The 20,549-nt window shown below is 54.9% G+C and overlaps 1 protein-coding gene across 10 annotated transcripts; it reads left to right on the top strand.

Annotated features, from left to right (window-relative positions):
* Window positions 1–62: 62 nt before the first annotated feature.
* Window positions 63–20,250, top strand: CC2D1A (coiled-coil and C2 domain containing 1A). Of its 10 annotated transcripts, none has more exons than XM_078360729.1 (31): window positions 63–363; window positions 3,217–3,352; window positions 5,806–5,921; window positions 6,012–6,077; window positions 6,653–6,787; window positions 6,886–7,120; window positions 8,980–9,104; window positions 9,415–9,487; window positions 9,647–9,718; window positions 9,813–9,943; window positions 10,029–10,101; window positions 10,688–10,821; window positions 11,447–11,558; window positions 11,640–11,812; window positions 14,153–14,275; window positions 14,394–14,452; window positions 14,539–14,655; window positions 15,433–15,522; window positions 16,911–16,984; window positions 17,062–17,120; window positions 17,216–17,267; window positions 17,373–17,472; window positions 17,570–17,660; window positions 17,981–18,118; window positions 18,209–18,273; window positions 18,840–18,903; window positions 18,995–19,121; window positions 19,450–19,526; window positions 19,614–19,661; window positions 19,744–19,760; window positions 20,130–20,250. In XM_078360729.1, the coding sequence occupies exons 1-31, from the start codon at window positions 304–306 to the stop codon at window positions 20,227–20,229; spliced, it is 3,042 nt and encodes a 1,013-aa protein (XP_078216855.1). In that variant the 5' UTR covers window positions 63–303; the 3' UTR covers window positions 20,230–20,250. The 10 variants fall into 10 exon arrangements, with proteins under 10 accessions (XP_078216855.1, XP_078216857.1, XP_078216856.1 ...); XM_078360731.1 differs by having other exon boundaries at window positions 18,212–18,273; XM_078360730.1 differs by having other exon boundaries at window positions 11,450–11,558.
* The last annotated feature ends 299 nt before the right edge of the window (window positions 20,251–20,549 follow it).

A 20,549-nucleotide genomic window follows, 5' to 3' on the forward strand; every position in this document is an offset into this window, starting at 1 on the left:
CACGACACTGCGCATCGCCCCCAGCAAGCGCATGCGCAGCCTCGCACTGTCTGCCGGGAGTTGTAGTTTCGACGCGGTGGACCCGGCGAGTCCGGTGGCCCCGCTCCGGTGCTGCGGCGCCCTAGGCCCGAGGCGGAAGTGCGGCGGCCAAGCAGGGAGGCGAGGGCTCGGGATCGACGGCCGCGGGGCGCTGACGAGGGGTGCAGGACTCAGGAAGGGCACGTGCGCGGCTACAGGGCCCGGGGAAGGAGGCAGAGCAAGGCCGGGCTTAGGGGCCGGTGGTCCGGGCATCCAGCCTGGAAGATGCACAAGAGGAAAGGACCCCCGGGACCCCCGGGCAGAGGCGCCGCGGCCGCCCGCCAGGTGAGTCTGCACCCCACGGCCCGACCTGAGGATCCCTCCCCACCTCTGATACAGACGCTCAGGGAAGGGCCCCACCCCGCGGGGAAGCACGATCTCCGCCCCCCAGGTGAGCCCCGGTCCCCGCCCGTCCCAAGTGAGACTCCAACCACCGCCCCCCACAAGTGTGGCCTACAGGCCTTGGCTCCCCAGCTTCTGGGGCTCCGCCCCGGGTTCGGGCCCACCTGTTGCCGCAGCAGCTCCACTCAGGGAGGGGCAGTCCTCGGACTTGGCACATCGAAGCCTTGCATCAGTCGGGCCCTGTCAGACTCTTTTTATTCCATTATACAGATGAGGACTTTGAGACTCAGAGACGTGAAGATATCTGCCCAAGGTCATAGGGATTATCAGTTTGGCCAGAGCTAAGCTCAAATCCAGGACTGCAGGCATAAGCTCATGGCACTGTGGCTGGGCCCCTTCTCCCTTTCCTAACTCCTCTGCCCTGGGCATCAGGAAGTTTGATTTTTCTCATTTTTGATGGAAGGAGCCCGGGACATAGCTTGCTGTTCAGATTATTAGTCTGGCTGACCTAAAGTTCCCTCCTGGCCTCTGCATATTGGACCCTTGACTTCACAGCTCTGAGCCTCAGCTTTCTCATCTGTAAAATGGAGACCTCTGTAATCCCAGCACTTCAGTAGCAGAGGCGGAGGCAGGAGACTCACTTGGGGCCAGAGTTCAAGACCAGCCTGGGCAAAAGTGAGATTCCCCCATCTCAACAAAAAAGAAAAAATTTTAGCTGTGCATGGTGGCATTTGCCTGTAGTCCTAGGTACTTGGGAGGCTAAGAAGGGACGATCGCTTGAGCCCAGGAGTTCAAGACCACAGTGAACTGTGATCCCACTACTTGTACTCCAGCCTGGGTGACAGAACAAGACTCTTTCTCTAAAATAAAAATTAAAAATGGAGGCCGGGTGCAGTGTCTCAGGCCTGTAATCCCAGCACTTTGGGAGGCCACAGCAGGCAGATCACCTGAGGTCAGAAGTCCGAGACCAGCCTGGCCAACCAACATGGTGAAACCCCATCTCTACTAAAAATACAAAAATTAACTGGGCATGGTGGCGGGCACCTGTAAACCCAGCTACTTGGGAGGCTGAGGTGGGAGAATCGCTTGCACTCAGGAGGCGGAGTTTGCAGTGAGCTGAGATCGCACCACTGTATTCCAGCCTGGGTGACAGAGCGAGACTCCTTCCCAGAATAAATAAATAAATAGTAAAAAATGGAGACCTCCAAGAGACCCTACCTTACAGAACAATTGTGAAGATTCATAGAGATAGTTTATGGAAAGTGCTAGCACATAACATTCAATAAATGTGACTATTATCATTATTAGTAGTTGGTAGAGCCATACATAACTGCCAATATTTGGCCATTTTCTACCTACAGGAAAGGCAGTTTCATATAGTTAAACACAATGTTATCACATCATGATTGGTCATTAACCAAGATAGGAAAAGGCCCCACTTCCAACTCTACATTGTCGTCAGGCCTCCGTTTTTTTTTTGAGATGGAGTCTTGCTCTGCTGCCCAGGCTGGAGTGCAGTGGCTCAATCTTGGCTTAGTGCAACCTCCACTTCCTGTGTTCAAGCAATTCTTCTGCCTCAGCCTCCCGAGTAGCTGGGATTAAAGGCATGTGCTGCCACAACTGGCTTATTTTTGTGTTTCACCATGTCGGCCAGGCTGGTCTCAAACTGCTGACCTCAGGTGATCCGCCCACCTCAGCCTCTCAAAATACTGGGATTACAGGCATGAGCCACCGTGCCCGGCCCTGTCCATCAGGGCTTCTAATTGCTTTTTTTTTTTTTTTCGAAGACAGAATCTTGCTCTGACACCCAGGCTAGAGTTCAGTAGTGTGATCTCAGCTCACTGCAACCTCCACCTCCCAGGTTCAAGCAATTCTTCTGCCTCAGCTTCCTGAGTAGGTAGGGTTGCAGACGCCCGCCACCATGCCCAGCTAATTTTTGTATTTTTAGTAGAGATGGGGTTTTGCCTTGTTGGCCAGGCTGGTCTCAAACTCCTGACCTCAGGTGACCCACCCGACTCAGCTTCCCAAAGTGCTGGGATGACTGGAGTGAGCCACCGCGCCTGGCCGCCAGGGCTTCTCATCGCTCTTGAAGCTCCGACCTTCCCACACCGCCCCCTCTGCTCCTCAGCAGAAAGAAAAGCCCAACTGTACGGAGCAGCTTTGCTTTGGGCAAACTGTGGGGCCTGCTTCTCTCCCTCCCTCCCTCCAACCCGCCCTCTTTCTTTCTTTCCTTTCTTTCAGTAGGGCCTCACTCTCTTGTCCAGGCCTAGTGCAGCAGCGCAATCATGGCTCACCGCAGCCTTGATCTCCCCAGGCTCAAATGATCCTCCTGCCTCAGCCTCCCGAGGAGCTGGGACCACAGGCACACACCACCACTGCCAGCTAATTTTTAAAAAAATTTTTGTAGAGATGGGGGCTCACTGCATTGCCCAGGCTGGTCTGGAACTCCCAGACACAAGCCATCCTCCTACCCTGGCCTCCCATAGTGCTGGGATTACAGGCATGAGCCACTGCGTGCACCCAGGGGCCCGTTTTTCCCACTGAACTTAGCCCAGCAGCACATCATAAGTGTGGATTCGGAGCAGGGAGCTGGGTCTCTTGCCCCCTGCCCCGGGTTGAACTGTGCCAGAGAGCCTGGCCTGTCTTGGAACACCTGTTCTGGGCCTATTCCAGCCTCCTGGCTCTCGACAGGGAAACAGCTTTCCCCAGGAGACCTTGGTTCCTTCCTCCCTATGGGACTCTGGGTCATGGCTGAATCCATCCCAAGGTCTAACTGAACCCTTGCTGTCCCCCTAGCTGGGCCTGCTGGTTGACCTCTCCCCAGATGGCCTGATGATCCCTGAGGACGGAGTTAATGATGAAGAACTGGAGGCCGAGTTCTTGGCCTTGGTCGGGGGCCAGCCCCCAGCCCTGGAGAAGCTCAAAGGCAAAGGTGAGATGGTTAACACACCCTTGGAACATTTTCTCATCTCCTGCAAGTGGCTTGGGCACAGAACTGGGGGCACTGGGTAGGTAGGAGAAAGATGACAGAGAAGGACCCCTGTTCTTCTGGAGCCCACAGTCTGGGGAAGAGGGTCAAGATCAACTCTGGGCCCACACTGAGAGTTGGAACCCCAGCTCCATGTCACTTACTAGCCATGTGACTGGATGAGTCACATCACGTGCGTTGCCCTCAGTTTCACCATCTGTAGAATTGGGATAATCACTATGTTATAGGAGTTAATCTTCTGGAGTCCATATTTCACCTGGGGCCTCTGTCACGTAATAAGCTCATGTCAGCGAGGTGCAGTGGCTCACACCTGTAATCCCAGCATGTTGGGAGGCAAAGGCAGGCAGATCCCTTGAGGCCAGGAGTTCAAGATCAGCCTGGCCAACATGGCGAAACCCTGTCTCTACTAAAAATACAAAAGTTATCCAGGTTTGGTGGCAAACATCTGTAATCCCAGCACTTTGGGAGGCCAAGGTGGGGGGATCACTTGAAGCCAGGAGTTCAAGACCAGCCTGGCCAACATGGCGAAACCCTGTCTTTACTAAAAATATAAAAATTAGCTGGGCTTGGTGGTGAACGCCTGTAATCCCAGCTACTCTGGAGGCTGAGGCAGGAGAATCGCTTGAATCCAGGAGGCAGAAGTTGCAGTGAGTGGAGACTGTGCCACTGCACTCCAGCCTGAGCCACAGAGCAAGATCCCATCTCTAGAAAACAAAAAGAGAAGCTTCATTCAGGCATGAATCACTGTGCTGTTGGCTGTGAATTCCAAGTTAATGAATTAACGATATAGATTCAGTAAGTTGTCTTCAAACAGAAACATGCAGAGCAAGGTTGTGTATTCATCAGTTGATTAAAATGTTGTGACCAAGCCGGGCTGGGTGGCTCACGCCTGTAATCCCAGCACTTTGGGAGGCTGAGGCAGGTGGATCACCTGAGGTCAGGAGTTCGAGACCAGTCTGACCAACATGGAGAAACCCCATCTCGACTAAAAATACGAAATTAGCCAGGTGTGGTGGCGCATGCCTGCAATCCAAGCTACTCAGGAGGCTGAGGCACAAGAATTGCTTGAACCTGGGAGTCAGAGGTTGCGGTGAGCTGAGATTGCACCATTGCACTTCTGCCTGGGCAACAAGAGCGAAACTCCATCTCAAAAAACAATGTTGTGACCAGAGCTGAGTGTGGTGGCACATACCTATAGTCCCTGCTACTTGGGAGGTTTAGGCAGGAAGATCACTTGAGGCCAAGAGTTTGAGGCTGCAGTGAGCTCTGATCGGGTCACCACACTCCATCCTGGGTGACAGAGCAGGATCCTGTTTCCAGCAAAAGGTTATGACCGGAGGCTCATAGGAACCTAAGCTGAAATTTCCCCTAGGAGCAACAGCCCCGTAGCCACTAATTTAGTCTTCAAGGCCACTTTAGAGGATACAACTTAAATAATAACAAGATACCGGCAATGTGCTGTTCTAAGAGCTCCATTGCCCTTCTGTGCTCCAACTTCCCTATGAAGGAGGAACTGTTTTTATCACCGTGTCACAGAGGGAGAAACTGAGGCCCAGAGAGGTGAAGTGACTTGCCCAAGGTCTCACAGCAAGAAAGTTGCAGAGCTGGATTTGTTGTTTTTTTGTCGTGTGTGTGTGTGTGTGTGTGTTGTTTTTGTTTTTTTGAGACAGTGTCTCGCTCTGTTGCCAGGCTGGAGTGCAGTGGCACGATCTTGGTTCACTGCAACCTCTGCCTCCTGGGTTCAAGTGATTCTCTTGCCTCAGCCTTCCAAGTAGCTGGGATTACAGGCATGTGCCACCATGCCCAGCTAACTTTTGCATTTTTAGTAGAGACGGGTTTCACATGTTGGCCAGATGGTCTCGAACTCCTGATCTACCCACCTCGGCCTCCCAAAGTGCTGGGATTATAGACGCGAGCCACCACACCTGGCCTTTTGTTCGTTTTTTTTTGAGACAAAGTCTCGCTCTGTTGCCCTGGCTGGAGTGCAGCAGTGGCGCGATCTCAGATCACTGCAACCTCCGCCTCCTGGGTTCGAGCGATTCTCCTGCCTCAGCGTCTCCAGCAGCAGGGTACATGCCACCACGCCTGGTTAATTTTTGTATTTTTAGTAAAGACTGGGTTTCACCATGTTGGCCAGGCTGGTCTTGAACTCCTCTTCCAGTGATCTTTCCACCTAGGCCTCCCAAAGTTCTGGGATTACAGGCATGAGCCACCATGCGCGGCCTGCAGAGCTGGGTTTTGGATTCAGGTAGCCAGGCCCCAGACCTGAGGCTGAAGAAGGAAGAAATGAACTGGGGAGGTCGGCGAGAGGTGGAATCACCTAGCTTGTCCGGGATGGGAAACGGGGGCTCTTGATGGATGACCCTGGCCCATCTGGGGCATCTCCCTGCCGCCAGGTCCCCTGCCAATGGAGGCCATTGAGAAGATGGCCAGCCTGTGTATGAGAGACCCGGACGAGGAGGAGGAGGAGGGGACAGACGAGGACGACTTAGAGGCTGACGATGACCTGATAGTAAGTACTGAGGGCAGAGCGGGGGCTCTTATCCCGTTGCCCCCATCCAGCAGGCCCTCATGTCCTGCTCCCGGCCATGTGTCCCTGCAGGCGGAGCTAAATGAGGTCCTTGGAGAGGAGCAGAAGGCTTCAGAGACCCCGCCTCCTGTGGCCCAGGTACAGTTCAGGTGGCCCCACTCCCTTGAACCATAACTGAACGGACAGCCCAGGGCTCAAGGCCTACCGTTTTTTTTACAAGACGGAGTCTTGCTCTGTCATGGAGACTGGAGTGCAGTGGTGACATCTCAGCTCACCGCAACCTCTGCCTCCCAGGTTCAAGCAATCCTCCCACCTCAGCCTCCAGAGCAGCTGGGACTACAGCTGTGCGCCACCACACCTGGCTAATTTTTGTATTTTTTGGTAGAGATGGGGTTTTGCCATGTTGGTCAGGCTGGTCCTGACCTCAAGTGATCCACCCACCTTGACCTCTTAAAGTGCTGGGATTACAGGCATGAGCCACTGCACCCAGCTCACTCTTGTCCTTCATGGCCACGTGACTAACATCAGGCGGTAATAGGATGCTTCTGAAACCCCATTCCCTCCACTGGGAAATGCGGTCTATGATTTCTGCCTCACTGGGGCAGGGAGGCTGGTTCAGGGGTGACATGTGGCTGACTGTTAGCACAGAAGGGGTTGATGGGGGCATCCCAAGTGGGGTCATCACCCAGACTGTGCCCCTGCCCCTCCCACAGCCGAAGCCTGAGGCTCCCCATCCGGGGCTGGAGGCCACCTTACAGGAGAGGCTGGCACTCTATCAGACAGCAATTGAAAGCGCCAGGCAAGCCGGAGACAGCGCCAAGATGCGGCGCTATGACCGGGGACTGAAAGTGAGTGGGCAGAGGACAGGGTACAGGGATCCCTGCCATCCCGATCCCCACACCAAGCTCTTGGCTTCTCCCAAACCAATACTCACACCTTGTCTCAGACACTGGAAAACCTGCTGGCCTCCATCCAGAAGGGCAATGCCATCGATGAAGCAGACATCCCACCGCCAGTGGCCATAGGCAGAGGCCCGGCGTCCACATCTAGCTACAGCCCTGCACCCACCCAGCTGGCTCCTGGAATTGTGTCAGCCCTGGAGCCCAGGGTCACCCTGGAGGGACCTCCTCCCTCCGCCCCAGCCTCATCTCCAGGCTCGGCTCAGCCCCAGTTGCCCCCAGGTAGGTGGTGGGCAGGGCCGGGCTGATGTGGGATCTGCGTGGGCCGTCCAGCAGGATGCCACTCTAGGGGGTGCAGGCTGTGCCCTGATTGTGAGATATCTGTAACATCTTCAGTCTTGGGGTCCTCATGCCCCTGGAGTTCATGAATGCTTCCCAAGCAGGACACAGATACCCAGAGAGGTTTTTTGGTTTTTTTTTTTTTGAGATGGAATCTCACTCTGTCCAATTATATCAGCTCCAATTATGTCAGCAAGAGGTCCATTTCTGGCAGAATTTTACTCTTGGTATATAAAAACTATCAAAAAGCTTAGAAGGGTCTCCATGTGGTGGCTCACGCCTGTAATCCCAGCACTTTGGGAGGCCGAGGCAGGTGGATCACGTGAGGCCAGGAGTTCAAGACCAGTCCTGGCCAACATGGTGAAACCCTGTGTCTACTAAAAATTTAAAAAGTAGCTGGGCGTGGTCGTGCATGCTGGTACTCCAAGCTACTCGGGTTGCTGAGGTAGGAGAATCGCTTGAACCGGGACGCGGAGGTTGCAGTGAGCCAAGATTGCGCCACTGCCCTCCAGCCTGGACAAGAGAGTGAGACTGTCTCAACAAGCAAACAAACAAAACCAAAAAGCTCAGCCGGGTGTGGCGGCTCACACTTACAATTCTAGCACTCTGTACAAAAAAACCCACATCTCTACAAAAAATTAAAAATTAGCCAGGCATCGTGGTGCATGCCTGTAGTCCCAGTTACTTGGGAGGCTGAGGCAGGAGAATCGCTTGAGCCTGGAAGGTTGAGGCTGCACTGAGCTGTGAGTGTGCCACTGCCCTCTAGCCTGGGCGACAGAATGAGACCCTGTCTCCAAAAAAAATTCAAACAAAAATAAATTTGATGTAGGTTTTGCCCAAATCCATGCCAGTAATAATAATTGCAATAATAATTCAACCTGGAAAAACACATTGTTTTTACCACTGAAAGATTTATGATCACAGGAAATAAAACCAATACAATGTCAAAGGTGTGTCCCTTCAGCCTTCAAATGCTCGGGGAAGTAGCCCAAGTTGAAAGCAATGGGTCCAGTTGTTAGAATGAGAAAAGGATACTGTGTGCTATTTTACGGGTGTTTCCAGATTTTGTAGGCACTGGTGGTGTCTTCATTATGCTGTGTTATTTTATACTCAGAATTGCATGTATAACTTTAAATTTTGAGATACTTCCCCAGAAAACATATTGAGCACATTATTTGAAACTATAACTAACACTGTTTAAAAAGCACTGAATACTGGGCTTCGCAACTTTGCCAACGGACTGAATGAATGTATTTCGGTTGTATAAATATACAATAGAGGAGGCAAAAAAGACTTTCAAACACACAGCTATGTCATGTTAGCATAAAATTCTGTGGGGGACGTGGATGGAAATAAGAGAAGACTCAAAATTCCCAACTGCTAAAACTGAGTCCCAGGATATATTTAAAAAGTGAGTCGGGCATGGTGGCTCATGCCTGTAATCCCAGCACTTTGGGAGGCTGAGGCAGGTGGTGGATCACGAGGTCAGGAGTTCAAGACCAGCCTGACCAAGATAGTGAAACCCCATCTCTACTAAAAATACAAAAATTAGCCAGGCATAGTGGCGGGTACCTGGAATCCCAGCTACTCAGGAGGCTGAGGCAGGAGAATCACTTGAACCCAGGAGGCGGAAGGTTGCAGTGAGCCAAGATCGCGCCACTGCACTCCAGCCCGGGCGGCAGAGCGAGACTCCTTCTCAAAAAAGGAAAAATAATTACATTAAATAAATAAATAATAAATGGTTTGCACGGTGAACTTGGCCCAGGCCCTGCAGGCTTCCTGTACCTTGTTCCCTCCTCCAGGTCCCTGCAGCCCAGGCCCTCTGGCCCAGTTGCAGAGCCGCCAGCACGAGTACAAGCTGGCTGCGCTCCATGCCAAGCAGCAGGGAGATACCGCTGCCGCCACCAGACACTTCCGCGTGGCAAAGGTGCGTCCAGCCGGACAAACAGGACTGGAGGGACGGGGCAGGATGCTTCCCACATGGCCCCATGTGAAAGCACCTGGTTTGCTGGGTCAGGCTGACCCAAATTTTCATCCTAGCTTGGTCGTTCCCTAGTGATAGTTTGCTATAAGTCTTCGAGCCTCGGTTTACCCCCTCTGTGAAATGGGCACGTGTTGGAAAAGGATTAAGCAAGGTGGTGCAAAGGGAAGGGAGGGGGCTGGAAGTCTTCCGTGACATGGCAGGGCAGGGGGGCTCCCCAACTGCACCTCCGCTTCTAATCTCTTCCTTCTCCCAGAGCTTTGATGCTGTCTTGGAGGCCCTGAGCCGGGGAGAGCCCGTGGACCTCTCCTGCCTGCCCCCTCCACCCGGTGAGGACCCTGCCATGCCCACTGTCTGGGATGGTTTCAGGCATACACTAAGTTCTCCTTGATGCTGAAGTCAGGCCCAGAGACCACCCTCAGGCCAGACCAGCTTGTTGGGGGTGCAGCAAGCAAGCCCCTCATTGGCCTGGACCTCTCTGTCCCCAGACCAGCTGCCCCCAGATCCACCGTCACCACCGTCACAGCCTCCGACTCCCGCTACAGCGCCCTCCACACCAGGTAGGTTCAGGGACCCTCTGGGGTGGGGGGCAGGCTGGAGCCAGACTGTCTACCTGTCCCTTGACTCTTAACTTTGCTCCCCTCTCCGGCCTAGAGGTCCCCCCACCCCCGAGGACCCTGCTGGAGGCGCTGGAGCAGCGGATGGAGCGGTATCAGGTGGCTGCAGCCCAGGCCAGGAGCAAGGGGGACCAGCGGAAAGCGCGAATGCACGAGCGCATCGTCAAGGTGCCCTGGGGACTGGGGGTGGTGGGGCAAGGGGGCAGCCCTGGAGCTCTTCCGCGGGAAGCCCTAACACCTGTGGCCCTCGCAGCAATACCAAGATGCCATCAGGGCTCACAAGGCTGGCCGAGCTGTGGATGTTGCTGAATTGCCCGTACCCCCAGGTAGGCCCCGCCCCCCCATAGGCCCTGCCCCCAGATAGGCCCCGCCCCCGGGAGGTGTGCCCCCCAACAACTGTTCCTCTAGCCTCTGAGCTTGGGCAGATGCTATTACTCCCCATGGCACAGGCTCAGGGAGCTGAATGCAACATAATTCAGGGGGTTTGTAAACTTGTTAATCAATTGGGAACTTGACATTGGACATGACGTAAGTGTTTGCAACATAGACATTGGCAAACCGGCTGGACGCAGCGGTTCCTACCTGTAATCCCAGCACTTTGGGATGCTGAGTGGGGAGCATCACTTGAGGCCAGGAGTTCAAGACCATCTTGGGCAACATGGCGAGACCCTGTGGCTACATGAAGTTTAAACATTAGCCAGGTGTGGTGGTACACACCTGTAGTCCCACTATGTACACCAGCCTGGGCAACAGAGCAAGATCCTGTCTCTAAAAATCAAAAACAATTTTAAGAAATAAAAAATAAAGGTCCAAGACTCTGTAGGTGGGGGAGGAATCTGTATCTCCACCAAAATGGCGTGGGTAGGTCTCCATCCTGACCACACAATAACCAGGCCTCAACCGGCCTCCCAGGCTTTCCCCCCATCCAGGGCCTGGAGGCCACCAAGCCCACCCAGCAGAGTCTGGTGGGCGTCCTGGAAACTGCCATGAAGCTGGCCAACCAGGATGAAGGCCCAGAGGATGAAGAGGATGAGGCACCTAAGAAGGTGTGAGGGTTGGGGCCGGGCACAGTGGCTCACACCTGTAGTCTCAGCACTTTGGGAAGCCAGGGTAGGAGGACTGCTTGAGGCCAGGAGTTTGAGACCAGCCTGGGCCACATAGTGAAACACCTGTCTCTACAAAAAAAATTTTTTTAATTAGCCAGGCATGGTGGCACTCACCTGTAGTCCCTGCTACTTCGGAGGCTGAGGCGGGAGGATTGCCTGAACTCAGGAGTTCAAGGCTGCAGTGAGCCATGGTTGTGCCACTGTACTCTAGCCTGGGTGACAGAGCAAGACCTTGTCTCTAAGAAAATTAAAAAATAAAATAAAATAAAAAACAGGTATTTGTTTGGTGAGAATTGTCTGAACTGGGAGGCGGAGGTTGCAGTGAGCCAAGATCAGGCCACTGGACTCCAGCCTGGGCAATAGAGCGAGACTGTGTCTCAAAAGAAAAAAAAAAAGGTGTTTGGGGCCAGGGACTTTGAATGAGGCAGGGGCGTGGCCCCAAAGCAAAGTCCTGGGATCCCACTAAGTGACCACTGTTGTCAGCGTCAGACCCTAATCTTTGGGGACTGCACTCATCACAGGTGCTAGGAAGTGTCTGACATCCTCTCTGTTCCTTCCTCCGCAGCAGAACGGCCCTGTGGCCCCCACAGCCCAGCCCAAAGCCCCAGCCTCAAGGGCTCCCCAGTCGGGATCAGCCCCAGCAGCCAAAGCACCCCCCAAAGGCACATCCACCAGAGGTAGGCACCCCCTCCCTGTCCCAGCTGTCTGTTGCCTGGCTGTGGCTTGAGCAGCACCTGTAGCAGCTCCTATGCCCACAGCCCAGCAGCAGCTGGCCTTCCTAGAGGGCCGCAAGAAGCAGCTCCTGCAGGCCGCGCTGCGAGCCAAGCAGAAAAATGATGTGGAGGGCGCCAAGATGCACCTACGCCAGGCCAAGGGACTGGAGCCTATGCTGGAGGCCTCCCGCAACGGTCTACCTGTGGACATCACCAAGGTGAACCCTCCAGGCCTGTGGGAACTGCCTGGGCATCCACCACTGGTCAGGCTCCTGCCTCTTAGCAGCCATGCGAACTGAAGTGTATCAGTCAGGATCCAGCTGCTGTAACAAATAGTCCTCCCAAGACAGTGGCTGAAATGAGACAGACATTTATTATGTTTCTTGCCTGTACCACTCAGGGCAGTCTGGGCTCTGCAATGGAAGGTCCTCCAGGGCCTGAGTTCCGTCCATCTTATTGCTTTGGTGCACCCTAAGGGGTCATCCTGGTCCACATGATCCAAGTGGATCCTGCAGGGAGGACTAGAGAAAGAGGCAGAGATAGTAGTCCCCTTTAAAGGAAGTGACATCACTACTACTTGCCTCCTTTTGCCCAGAACTAAGTCACATGGCCATATTTAGCTGCAGAGGAGCCTGGGACATGTAGTCTCTTGTTGGCACACAGTGTGATCAGCTGGAGCTCCATTACTAGGGAAGGGAATGGGATCAGATTTGGGGAGACACTTAGATTTTACCACTTTGGGTGGGACCATTTCTTTCTCTCTGAACATCATTTTTCTCCTTGGGGAAGTGGAGATGGTGACCCCTACCTCAAAGAAACACAGCCAGGATTCCTCATGTGATAGAGTAATACCCATTATAGGAAAAGTGTGGAGCTTGAACTGGGCACCCAGTTCAAGGAAGTGACATCACTTTGCTTGCCTCCCATTGGCCCAAACTAAGTCACAGGGCTTCGTTTAGCCTCAGGGGAGCCTGGGACATGTAGTCTTTGCTGGGCACTGAAGACATAGCCTTGAGCAAAAAAGACAAGATCCGCACTCTGGACACGGTGGCTCACACCTGTAATTCCAGCTACTTGGGAGGCTCAGGTGGGAGGATCACTTGAGGCCAGGAGTTCAAAACCAGACTGGGAAACACAGTGAGACCCACTGTCATGGAGTGGATAGCTAATTGAGAGACCACAAGAAACACATAAATAAATACAGTCCCTTATCCCTTACCATCTGCCCCATCACCTCCCTTTCCTGGTCTCTTGTTTTGTTTTGTCTTGAGACAGGGTCTCACTCCATCGCCCAGGCTGGAGTGCAATGGCGCAATCTCAGCTCACTGCAACCTCTGCCTCCCAGGTTCAAGCAATTCTCCTGCCTCAGACTTCAGAGTAGCTGGGAGCACAGATGTGTGCCATCGCACCTGGCTAATTTTTGTATTTTTAGTAGAGATGGGGTTTCACTGTGTTGGCCAGGCTGGTCTTGAACTCCTGACCTCAGGCAGTCCGCCTGCCTCAACCTCCCAAAGTGCTAGGATTACAGGCGTGCGCCTCTGTGCCCAGCCTGTCTGGTCTCTTTCACTCACCCCTCAATCACTCTTACCCTTGCTGTCTGGTAGCCTCAAACACCAGTCACTCTGCAACCTCAGGGCCTTTGCACATGCAGTTCCCTCTGCCTGAAAGCTTTTCCCACAGACACCTATGTGGCTCACTCTCTCCCCTTGTTAGGTCTCTGCTCCGACATCGCCATCTCCAGGAGGCCTACCCTACCTGCCTGTGTAAAATCCCTCCCTGTCGCCCAGATTCCTCTGCTCCTCCTCCCAACTCTGTGCCTCCCTGTGGCATGTGTCCACTTCTACTCTCATATGATTTACTTATTTCTTCTGATTATTGCCCATCTCCCCAAAGAGAATGTCAGCCCCACGAGGGCAGGGATTTTGGTGTCTCTTCCTCATCTCTGGTGCACAGTAGGGGCTCCATACATGACTTCTCGAACTCTGGAGCTCAAGCAATCCACCCACTTCAGCCTCCCAAAGTGCTGGGATTATAGATGTGAGCCACTGCACCCGGCACCATACATGATTTCTGGGGTGACTGAAGGATGCTCTTGTTAAGTGGGACAATGGAAAGATCAAGAAGAAAGAACAGGGGCTGGGTGTGGTCTTCCATGTCTATAATCCCAGCAATTAGGGAGGCCGAGGCGGGCGGATCACTTGAGATCAGGAGTTTTCAAGACGAGTCTGGCCAACATAGTGAAACCATGTCTCTACTAAAAATACAAAAATTAGTCAGGTGTGGTAGCAGGTGCCTGTACTTCCAGCTACTCGGGAGGCTGAGACAGGAGAATCCCTTGAACCTGGGAGGCAGAGGTTGCTGTGAGCCAAGGTCTCGCCACTGCACTCCAGCCTGGGCAACAGAGTGAGACTCTATCTCAATAAAAAAGAAAGACTAGGGAAGGATGACAGAGCCGCGGTTGGGGAATTCCCCCTGTCAAGGAAGGACGACATTTCTGCAGAGCCCTAGGTGGTTCTGCTTGTCCCCCTGCCCCCTGCCACCAGCCTCGTCCTCCCCAGGTGCCTCCTGCCCCCATCAACAAGGATGACTTTGCCCTGGTCCAGCGGCCCGGCCCGGGTCTGTCTCAGGAGGCCACCCGGCGCTATGGTGAACTCACCAAGCTGATACGGCAGCAGCATGAGGTGAGGGGGAAGCCCCCAGCCCATCCCCCAGGGGTGTATCCTCCCTCCCCTCTCCTCCTTCCCCTCTCCTTCCTCCCTCTCCTCCCTTCTCTTGCCTCACTGCTTTCGGTTCCCCCAGATGTGCCTGAACCACTCAAACCAATTCACCCACCTGGGCAACATCACTGAAACCACCAAGTAAGTGCCCCACCCTGTGCCGGACATGTGCACCCCCAGCCACCCACCCCAGGGCCAGGGACATGAGCAGGCCCTCCCACCGGCAGGTTTGAGAAGTTGGCAGAGGACTGTAAGCGGAGCATGGACATTCTGAAGCAAGCCTTTGCCCGGGGACTCCCCACGCCCACCGCCCGCTTTGAGCAAAGGACCTTCAGCGTCATCAAGTAAGGCTCCTGATCTACGCCCCACCATGTGGCCCTGACAGCCCTTTGGAGGTGGGGGTGTGCTTTGTGCTCCCCGGAAGCCAGCACAAGTTTTACACCTGGAGGAAAGTTTGGATGGGCGTAAGAGCACAGAGCCTGCAAAGGCCCTGGGGCAGGCATGAGGTACAAGTGAAGGGTGGCGAGGGTACAGTCACAGTGACACATTTGAGAGGGATTTAGAGAGTGCAAAAGTGTATCTTGTCCCAGGGCCTGGGTGAGTCCGTGGCGGACCAGAGGTGAGTTACGGCTTTGGTGGGGTTGGTCTTGCTACTCTTCAGTCTTCCTGTGCCTCCAGGAGTAGGGATCCTTTTCTCCACTGTTTTGTTTGTTTGTTTCTTTGAGACAGAGTCTTGCTCTGTCGCCCGGCACCAGGCTGGAGTGCAGGGGTGTGATCTCAGCTCATTGCAAGCTCCACCTCTTGGGTTCAAGCAATTCTCCTGCCTCAGCCTCCTGAGTAGCTGGGATTACGAGCACGTGCCACAATGCCCGGCTAATCTTTTGTATTTTTAGTAGAGACAGGGTTTCACCATGTTAACCAGGATGGTCTCCATCTCCTGACCTCATGATCCACCCGTCTCGGCCTCCCTAAGTGCTGGGATTACAGGTGTGAGCCACCCCACCTGGCCATTTTCTCCACTTTCTAAACGAGGTTAGGCGCAGCCACTGGCCCTCCAGTGGTTCCTCGCTGCCCCTGGGATAACCCACACCCCTTACTCTGCCTCCCCCGTCTCCACACAGCCTGGCTCCCTGTCACCTCCTCTGCCTGCTGTCCCCACTTCACTCAGCTCTGGCCACACGGGACTCTCTTTGGTCCCTCCTACAAACCAGGTGTGTTCCTACCCCCAGCCTCGGCACCAGCTCTTTCCTCTGCCCCCACCCTCTTCCCCAGGTCTCCATGTGGCAGCTCCCTCGACATCTAGAGTCACCTACGACATCACCTTCCCTCTGAGAGCCCCCCCCCCCGTCTATCCAGTCAGTCCCCTCTGAGCACACTTCACTCTCCCTCTCTGCTGAGGTTTTTATTGTTTCTCTATTTATGTACTTACGCTCATCTGTCCACTCAGCTACGTCAAGCACAGGGTTGGGGTATTTCTTGTTTACTTCTAGATCCCTAGCAGCTAGGGTACTGGCTGGCACATAGTAGGTACTCAAGAAATACTGTGAAATGAACAGAAGGTCCCCCAGCAACTAGGGCACTGACCGATGCTTTAGTAGGACTCAAAAAATATTAAGTGAGGCCAGGCTGGGAGGCCAAGGCGGGCAGAGTATTTTGAGGTCGGGAGTTCGAGACCAGCCTGGCTAATATGGTAAAACCCCATCTCTACTAAAAATACAAAACTTAGCCAGGTGTGATGGTGGGCACCTGTAATCCCAGCTGCTCTGGAGGCTGAGGCAGGAGACTCTCTTGAACCTGGGAGGCGGAATTTGCAGTGAGCTGAGGTCGCGCCATTGCATGCCAGCGTGAGTGACAGAGCAAGACTCTGTCTCAAAAAATATATACATATAGGGCCAGGCGCGGTGACTTACACCTGTAATCCCAGCACTTTGGGAGGCCGAGGCGGGTGGATCACAAGGTCAAGAGATCGAGACCATCCTGGCCAACATGGTGAAACCCTGTCTCTACTAAAATTACAAAAAATTAGCTGGGCATGGTGGTGCATGCCTGTGATCCCAGCTACTCAGGAGGCTGAGGCAGGAGAATTGCCTGAACCCAGGAGGTGGAGGTTGCGGTGAGCCGAGATCATGCCATAGCACTCCAGCCTGGGTAACAAGAGCAAAACTCTGTCTCAAAAAAAAAAAATTATATATATATATATATATGAAGGACCTACTGGCTGGCACGTAGTAGGTACTCAAGATATACAAGAAATATTGGGAAATGAAGGGAAGATCTCCCAGCAGCTAGGGCACAGACTGGTGCTTAGTAGGACTCAAGAACTATTGAGTGAAGGGAATGTCACCCAGCAGCTAGGGTACCTAGCACATGGTAGGTACCAAATAAATATGCACAGACTGATGAAAGGGCCAAAAGTGATCCATTGCTGACCTGAACAGAGAACTCTAGTCTGATTCTAAAATGAGCCCAGGAGCTGAGACACCCCCAAAGGCCAGGATAGGGTTTGTTCCCTGCCCCCACTGGGGGAAGAGAAGGCAGGCGGGCAGTGGGACTGAGGTGCCTGTTTCCCTGCCCACCTGCCTGCCTGCCCGCCTGGAAGGATCTTCCCTGACCTCAGCAGCAACGACATGCTCCTCTTCATCGTGAAGGGCATCAACTTGCCCACACCCCCAGGTGAGGGGGCTGTAGGTAGGGGTCAGGGTTATGGGGACCCCCTCTCTGCCCAGCTCTGACCCTTGTTTTGCCCACAGGATTGTCCCCTGGTGATCTGGATGTCTTTGTTCGATTTGACTTCCCCTATCCCAACGTGGTACGTGGGGAGCTAAGGGGACAGGGCTGCAGCCCTCAGTAAGCCAAAGCCAAGTCCCAGGCCCCTGAGATTTCCTGCCTCTTCTCTGGTCATAGGAAGAAGCTCAGAAAGACAAGACCAGTGTGATCAAGAACACAGATTCCCCTGGTGAGCCTCGGCTGGAAGAACCCTACCCCTACTCCCTTGCAGCAGAAGGGACAGAAGACCATGGCCTGACCCCACCCAACCCCCTCTCCCTGCTTCCCCCTGCAGAGTTCAAGGAGCAGTTCAAACTCTGCATCAACCGCAGCCACCGTGGCTTCCGAAGAGCCATCCAGACCAAAGGCATCAAGTTTGAAGTGGTTCACAAGGGGTGAGCTAGAGAGAGCCATAGCTGCTGGGTGGGCTCCAGGCAAGGGGAGCTCCACTCAACCAACCATCCTGTCCCCCCTATACACACATACACACAGGGGGCTGTTCAAGAATGACCGGGTGCTGGGGACAGCCCAGCTGAAGCTGGATGCACTGGAGACAGCGTGTGAGGTCCGGGAGATCCTTGAGGTGAGAGCTGGACATTCATCTGCATGCTCCAGTATGGCCATGCTACTCAGTAACATTATTCACATGCTGCCTGCCTTGAGCCCCCAACCAATAGCCCCCTCTGTTGACCCAGCCCCTCCCCTCAGAGTCTCAGACCTTCCTACTGCCCAGTCCTAAATACTTTCAGCACCCCACTCCATTACAATCAGCTGGCATTTCAGCCATACCATGGGCTCATATTTTAGAAACAATTCTTGTTCTCCCTGTTCCTGGCCCTGGGCCTCTTCCTGCTTCCTGCTTCCAACAGGAAGCAGGGTAAGTTTCTCCTTACTGCCACCCAGGTCCTGGATGGTCGCCGGCCCACAGGGGGGCGACTGGAGGTGATGGTCCGGATTCGGGAGCCACTGACAGCCCAGCAGTTGGAGACGACGACAGAGAGGTGGCTGGTCATTGACCCCGTGCCAGCAGCTGTGCCAACAGTGAGACCCCTTCCCCTCCATCAGCAGCCTCAGGGAGGGAAGCTTGGTTCAAAGGCCCAGGACTCATATGACTGGTTCTCTCCTCTGAAGCAGGTTGCTGGGCCCAAAGGGAAGGCCCCTCCTATTCCTGCCCCTTCAAGGGAGCCAGGGAACAGGTAGGTATCTGGGCCAGGGCATGCTGGAGGGAACACCCTCTTCCTCTCAGTCTCACATAGACAGATTCCCACTAGGCACAAATTGGACCATGTCCCTCCCCTGCTTTAAAACCTTTCCTAGCACCCCTTTTCCAGAGGATCCAGTTTAAACCCCTTGGTTTGATCTTAAAGACCTTTTGTGATCTGACCATTGTCAATATATCCAGGCTTCTCTCTCCCCACTCCTCCTGTGGTTCATGGCCTCTGGACTTTCACTGGCCTCTGGACTTCTATGGGTTCCAGTCCCCTAAGCACCCCTACCCATATCCTTGCTCTCTGCTCCTCTGCCCACCTCTAATTCCTTCTTTGGATCCCAACTTGGCTGTTACCTCCTCCAGGAAGCCCTCCCTGACCACTAGGTGTCATAGTTTCCTGGGTGTGCAGCCATCATCCCCACTAGGTTTTGGGATCAGCAACACCGGGGTGGGTCTTGCCTACCTCCCACCATATCCCCAGTGCATCTTTTGAATTAACAGGGTTGGGCAGGGGGAATCTCTGCAGCCCCTTATCCTTCCTCCACCCCTTAGATCAACCAGGCCCCTGCATAGCCTCAGTGTGCTGGCCTTTGACCAAGAGCGTCTAGAGCGGAAGGTGGGTATCCATCCTACCGGGCTCCATGGGGCAGGACCGGGGAGTCTGCAGGCCCAGGAAGGATCCTCACAGGCCCCTCTGTATCTTCCAGATCCTGGCCCTCAGGCAGGCGCGGCGGCCAGTGCCCCCAGAAGTGGCCCAGCAGTACCAGGACATCATGCAACGCAGCCAGTGGCAGAGGGCACAGCTGGAGCAGGGGGGCATGGGCATCCGACGGGGTAGGGGTTCTGAGATGGGCATCTGGTGGGTAAGGGGCTTGGAAATGGGCACCTTGTGGGGGAAGGGCTTGGGGATAGGCATCAGGTGGGGGAGAGGCTCAAGGATGGGCATCGGGTGGGGGAGGGGCTTAGAGATGGGTATCTGGTAGGAGAGGGGCTTGGGGATGGGTACCTGGTGGGGAGGGGCTTGGGATTGGCACCTGGTGGGAGGGGGCTTGGGATTGGCAGCTGCTGGGGGAAGGGCACCTGATGGGGGGGCTCGGGGTTGGGCACAGTCCGGGAGGGTTGGGGGCAGCAAGGCCCCACCCTAACCCCTCAGCATTCTCAGAATACGTAGCCCAGCTGGAGCGGCAGCTGCAGTTCTACACGGAGGCCGCCCGGCGCCTGGGCAATGATGGCAGCAGGGTGAGCTGGGCGAGAGCTGGGTGGGCGCTGGGTGGCAGGCAGGGCGGGGCCTGCAGGGACCACCTGCTGAACACCCATCCCCCACAGGAGGCCGCAAAGGAGGCGCTCTACAGGCGGAATCTGGTGGAGAGTGAGGTGAGCAGCTCAGGAGATGGGGGTGGCTGGGGGCTCACTGTGGTCGTGGCCACCCGCCTGACCCCAGTGGCCTCTCCCCCAGCTGCAGCGGCTCCGCAGGTGAGAAGCCCAGGAGGCAGGCGGCCCCCAGAAAGCGGGCAGCGGGCCCCCAGAAAGCGGGCAGCGGGCCCCGGCACCGGGAAGAGCCGGCAGCCACGAACCAGACACGCAGACAATCAGCAGACAATCGGCTCTGGACTCACCCCTCTTCCGGGCCCCCAGCCCAGCCAGAGCCTCTGTGGCTGCAGGGGTCGGGAAGGATGCCCACCAGCCAGCGCGTGCCCCTCACCCAGGCCTGGGTGGGCCCCAGAGAGTCCTGTTTGCACAGCCCAGGGGTGTCCGCCCTCTGGCCTGCCCCAGAGCAGGGAGGGTGGCTGGGACCAAGCCCCAAGGGCCCCTGCAAGCACTTTAATTCCTTTCCCTCCCCAGCCTCAACCCCAAAGAAGCCGCTGGGGCTGGCCGGGCCCCCCTGTCTCCCTGGGGCGCTGACCCAGCCCAGCTGGTACCCCAGGGCCAGCACATGGAATAAAATAGCCAGGGCCACACTGCACCCAGCTCTGTCCTGTGTGTTTCTTGCGTGGACCTCCAGTGGCCAGGCTAGGTTTTCCCGCTCGCCCTCTAGTTCCCCTGGAGGTGGATGGGGAGGTGCCTGTCAGGGAACCAGGCTGGGCAGTGTGCTTATGAAAGGTGCTTTCTGCCCAGCGCGGTGGCTCACGCCTGTAATCCCAGCACTTTGGGAGGCCGAGGCGGGTGGATCACAAGGTCAAGAGACCATCCTGGTCAACATGGTGAAACCCCGTCTCTACTAAAAATACAAAAATTAGCTGGGCACGGTGGTGCGTGCCTGTA

This window comes from Callithrix jacchus, chromosome 22 (genome assembly GCF_049354715.1).
Source record: "Callithrix jacchus isolate 240 chromosome 22, calJac240_pri, whole genome shotgun sequence".
Classification (NCBI taxonomy): Eukaryota; Metazoa; Chordata; class Mammalia; order Primates; family Cebidae; genus Callithrix; species Callithrix jacchus.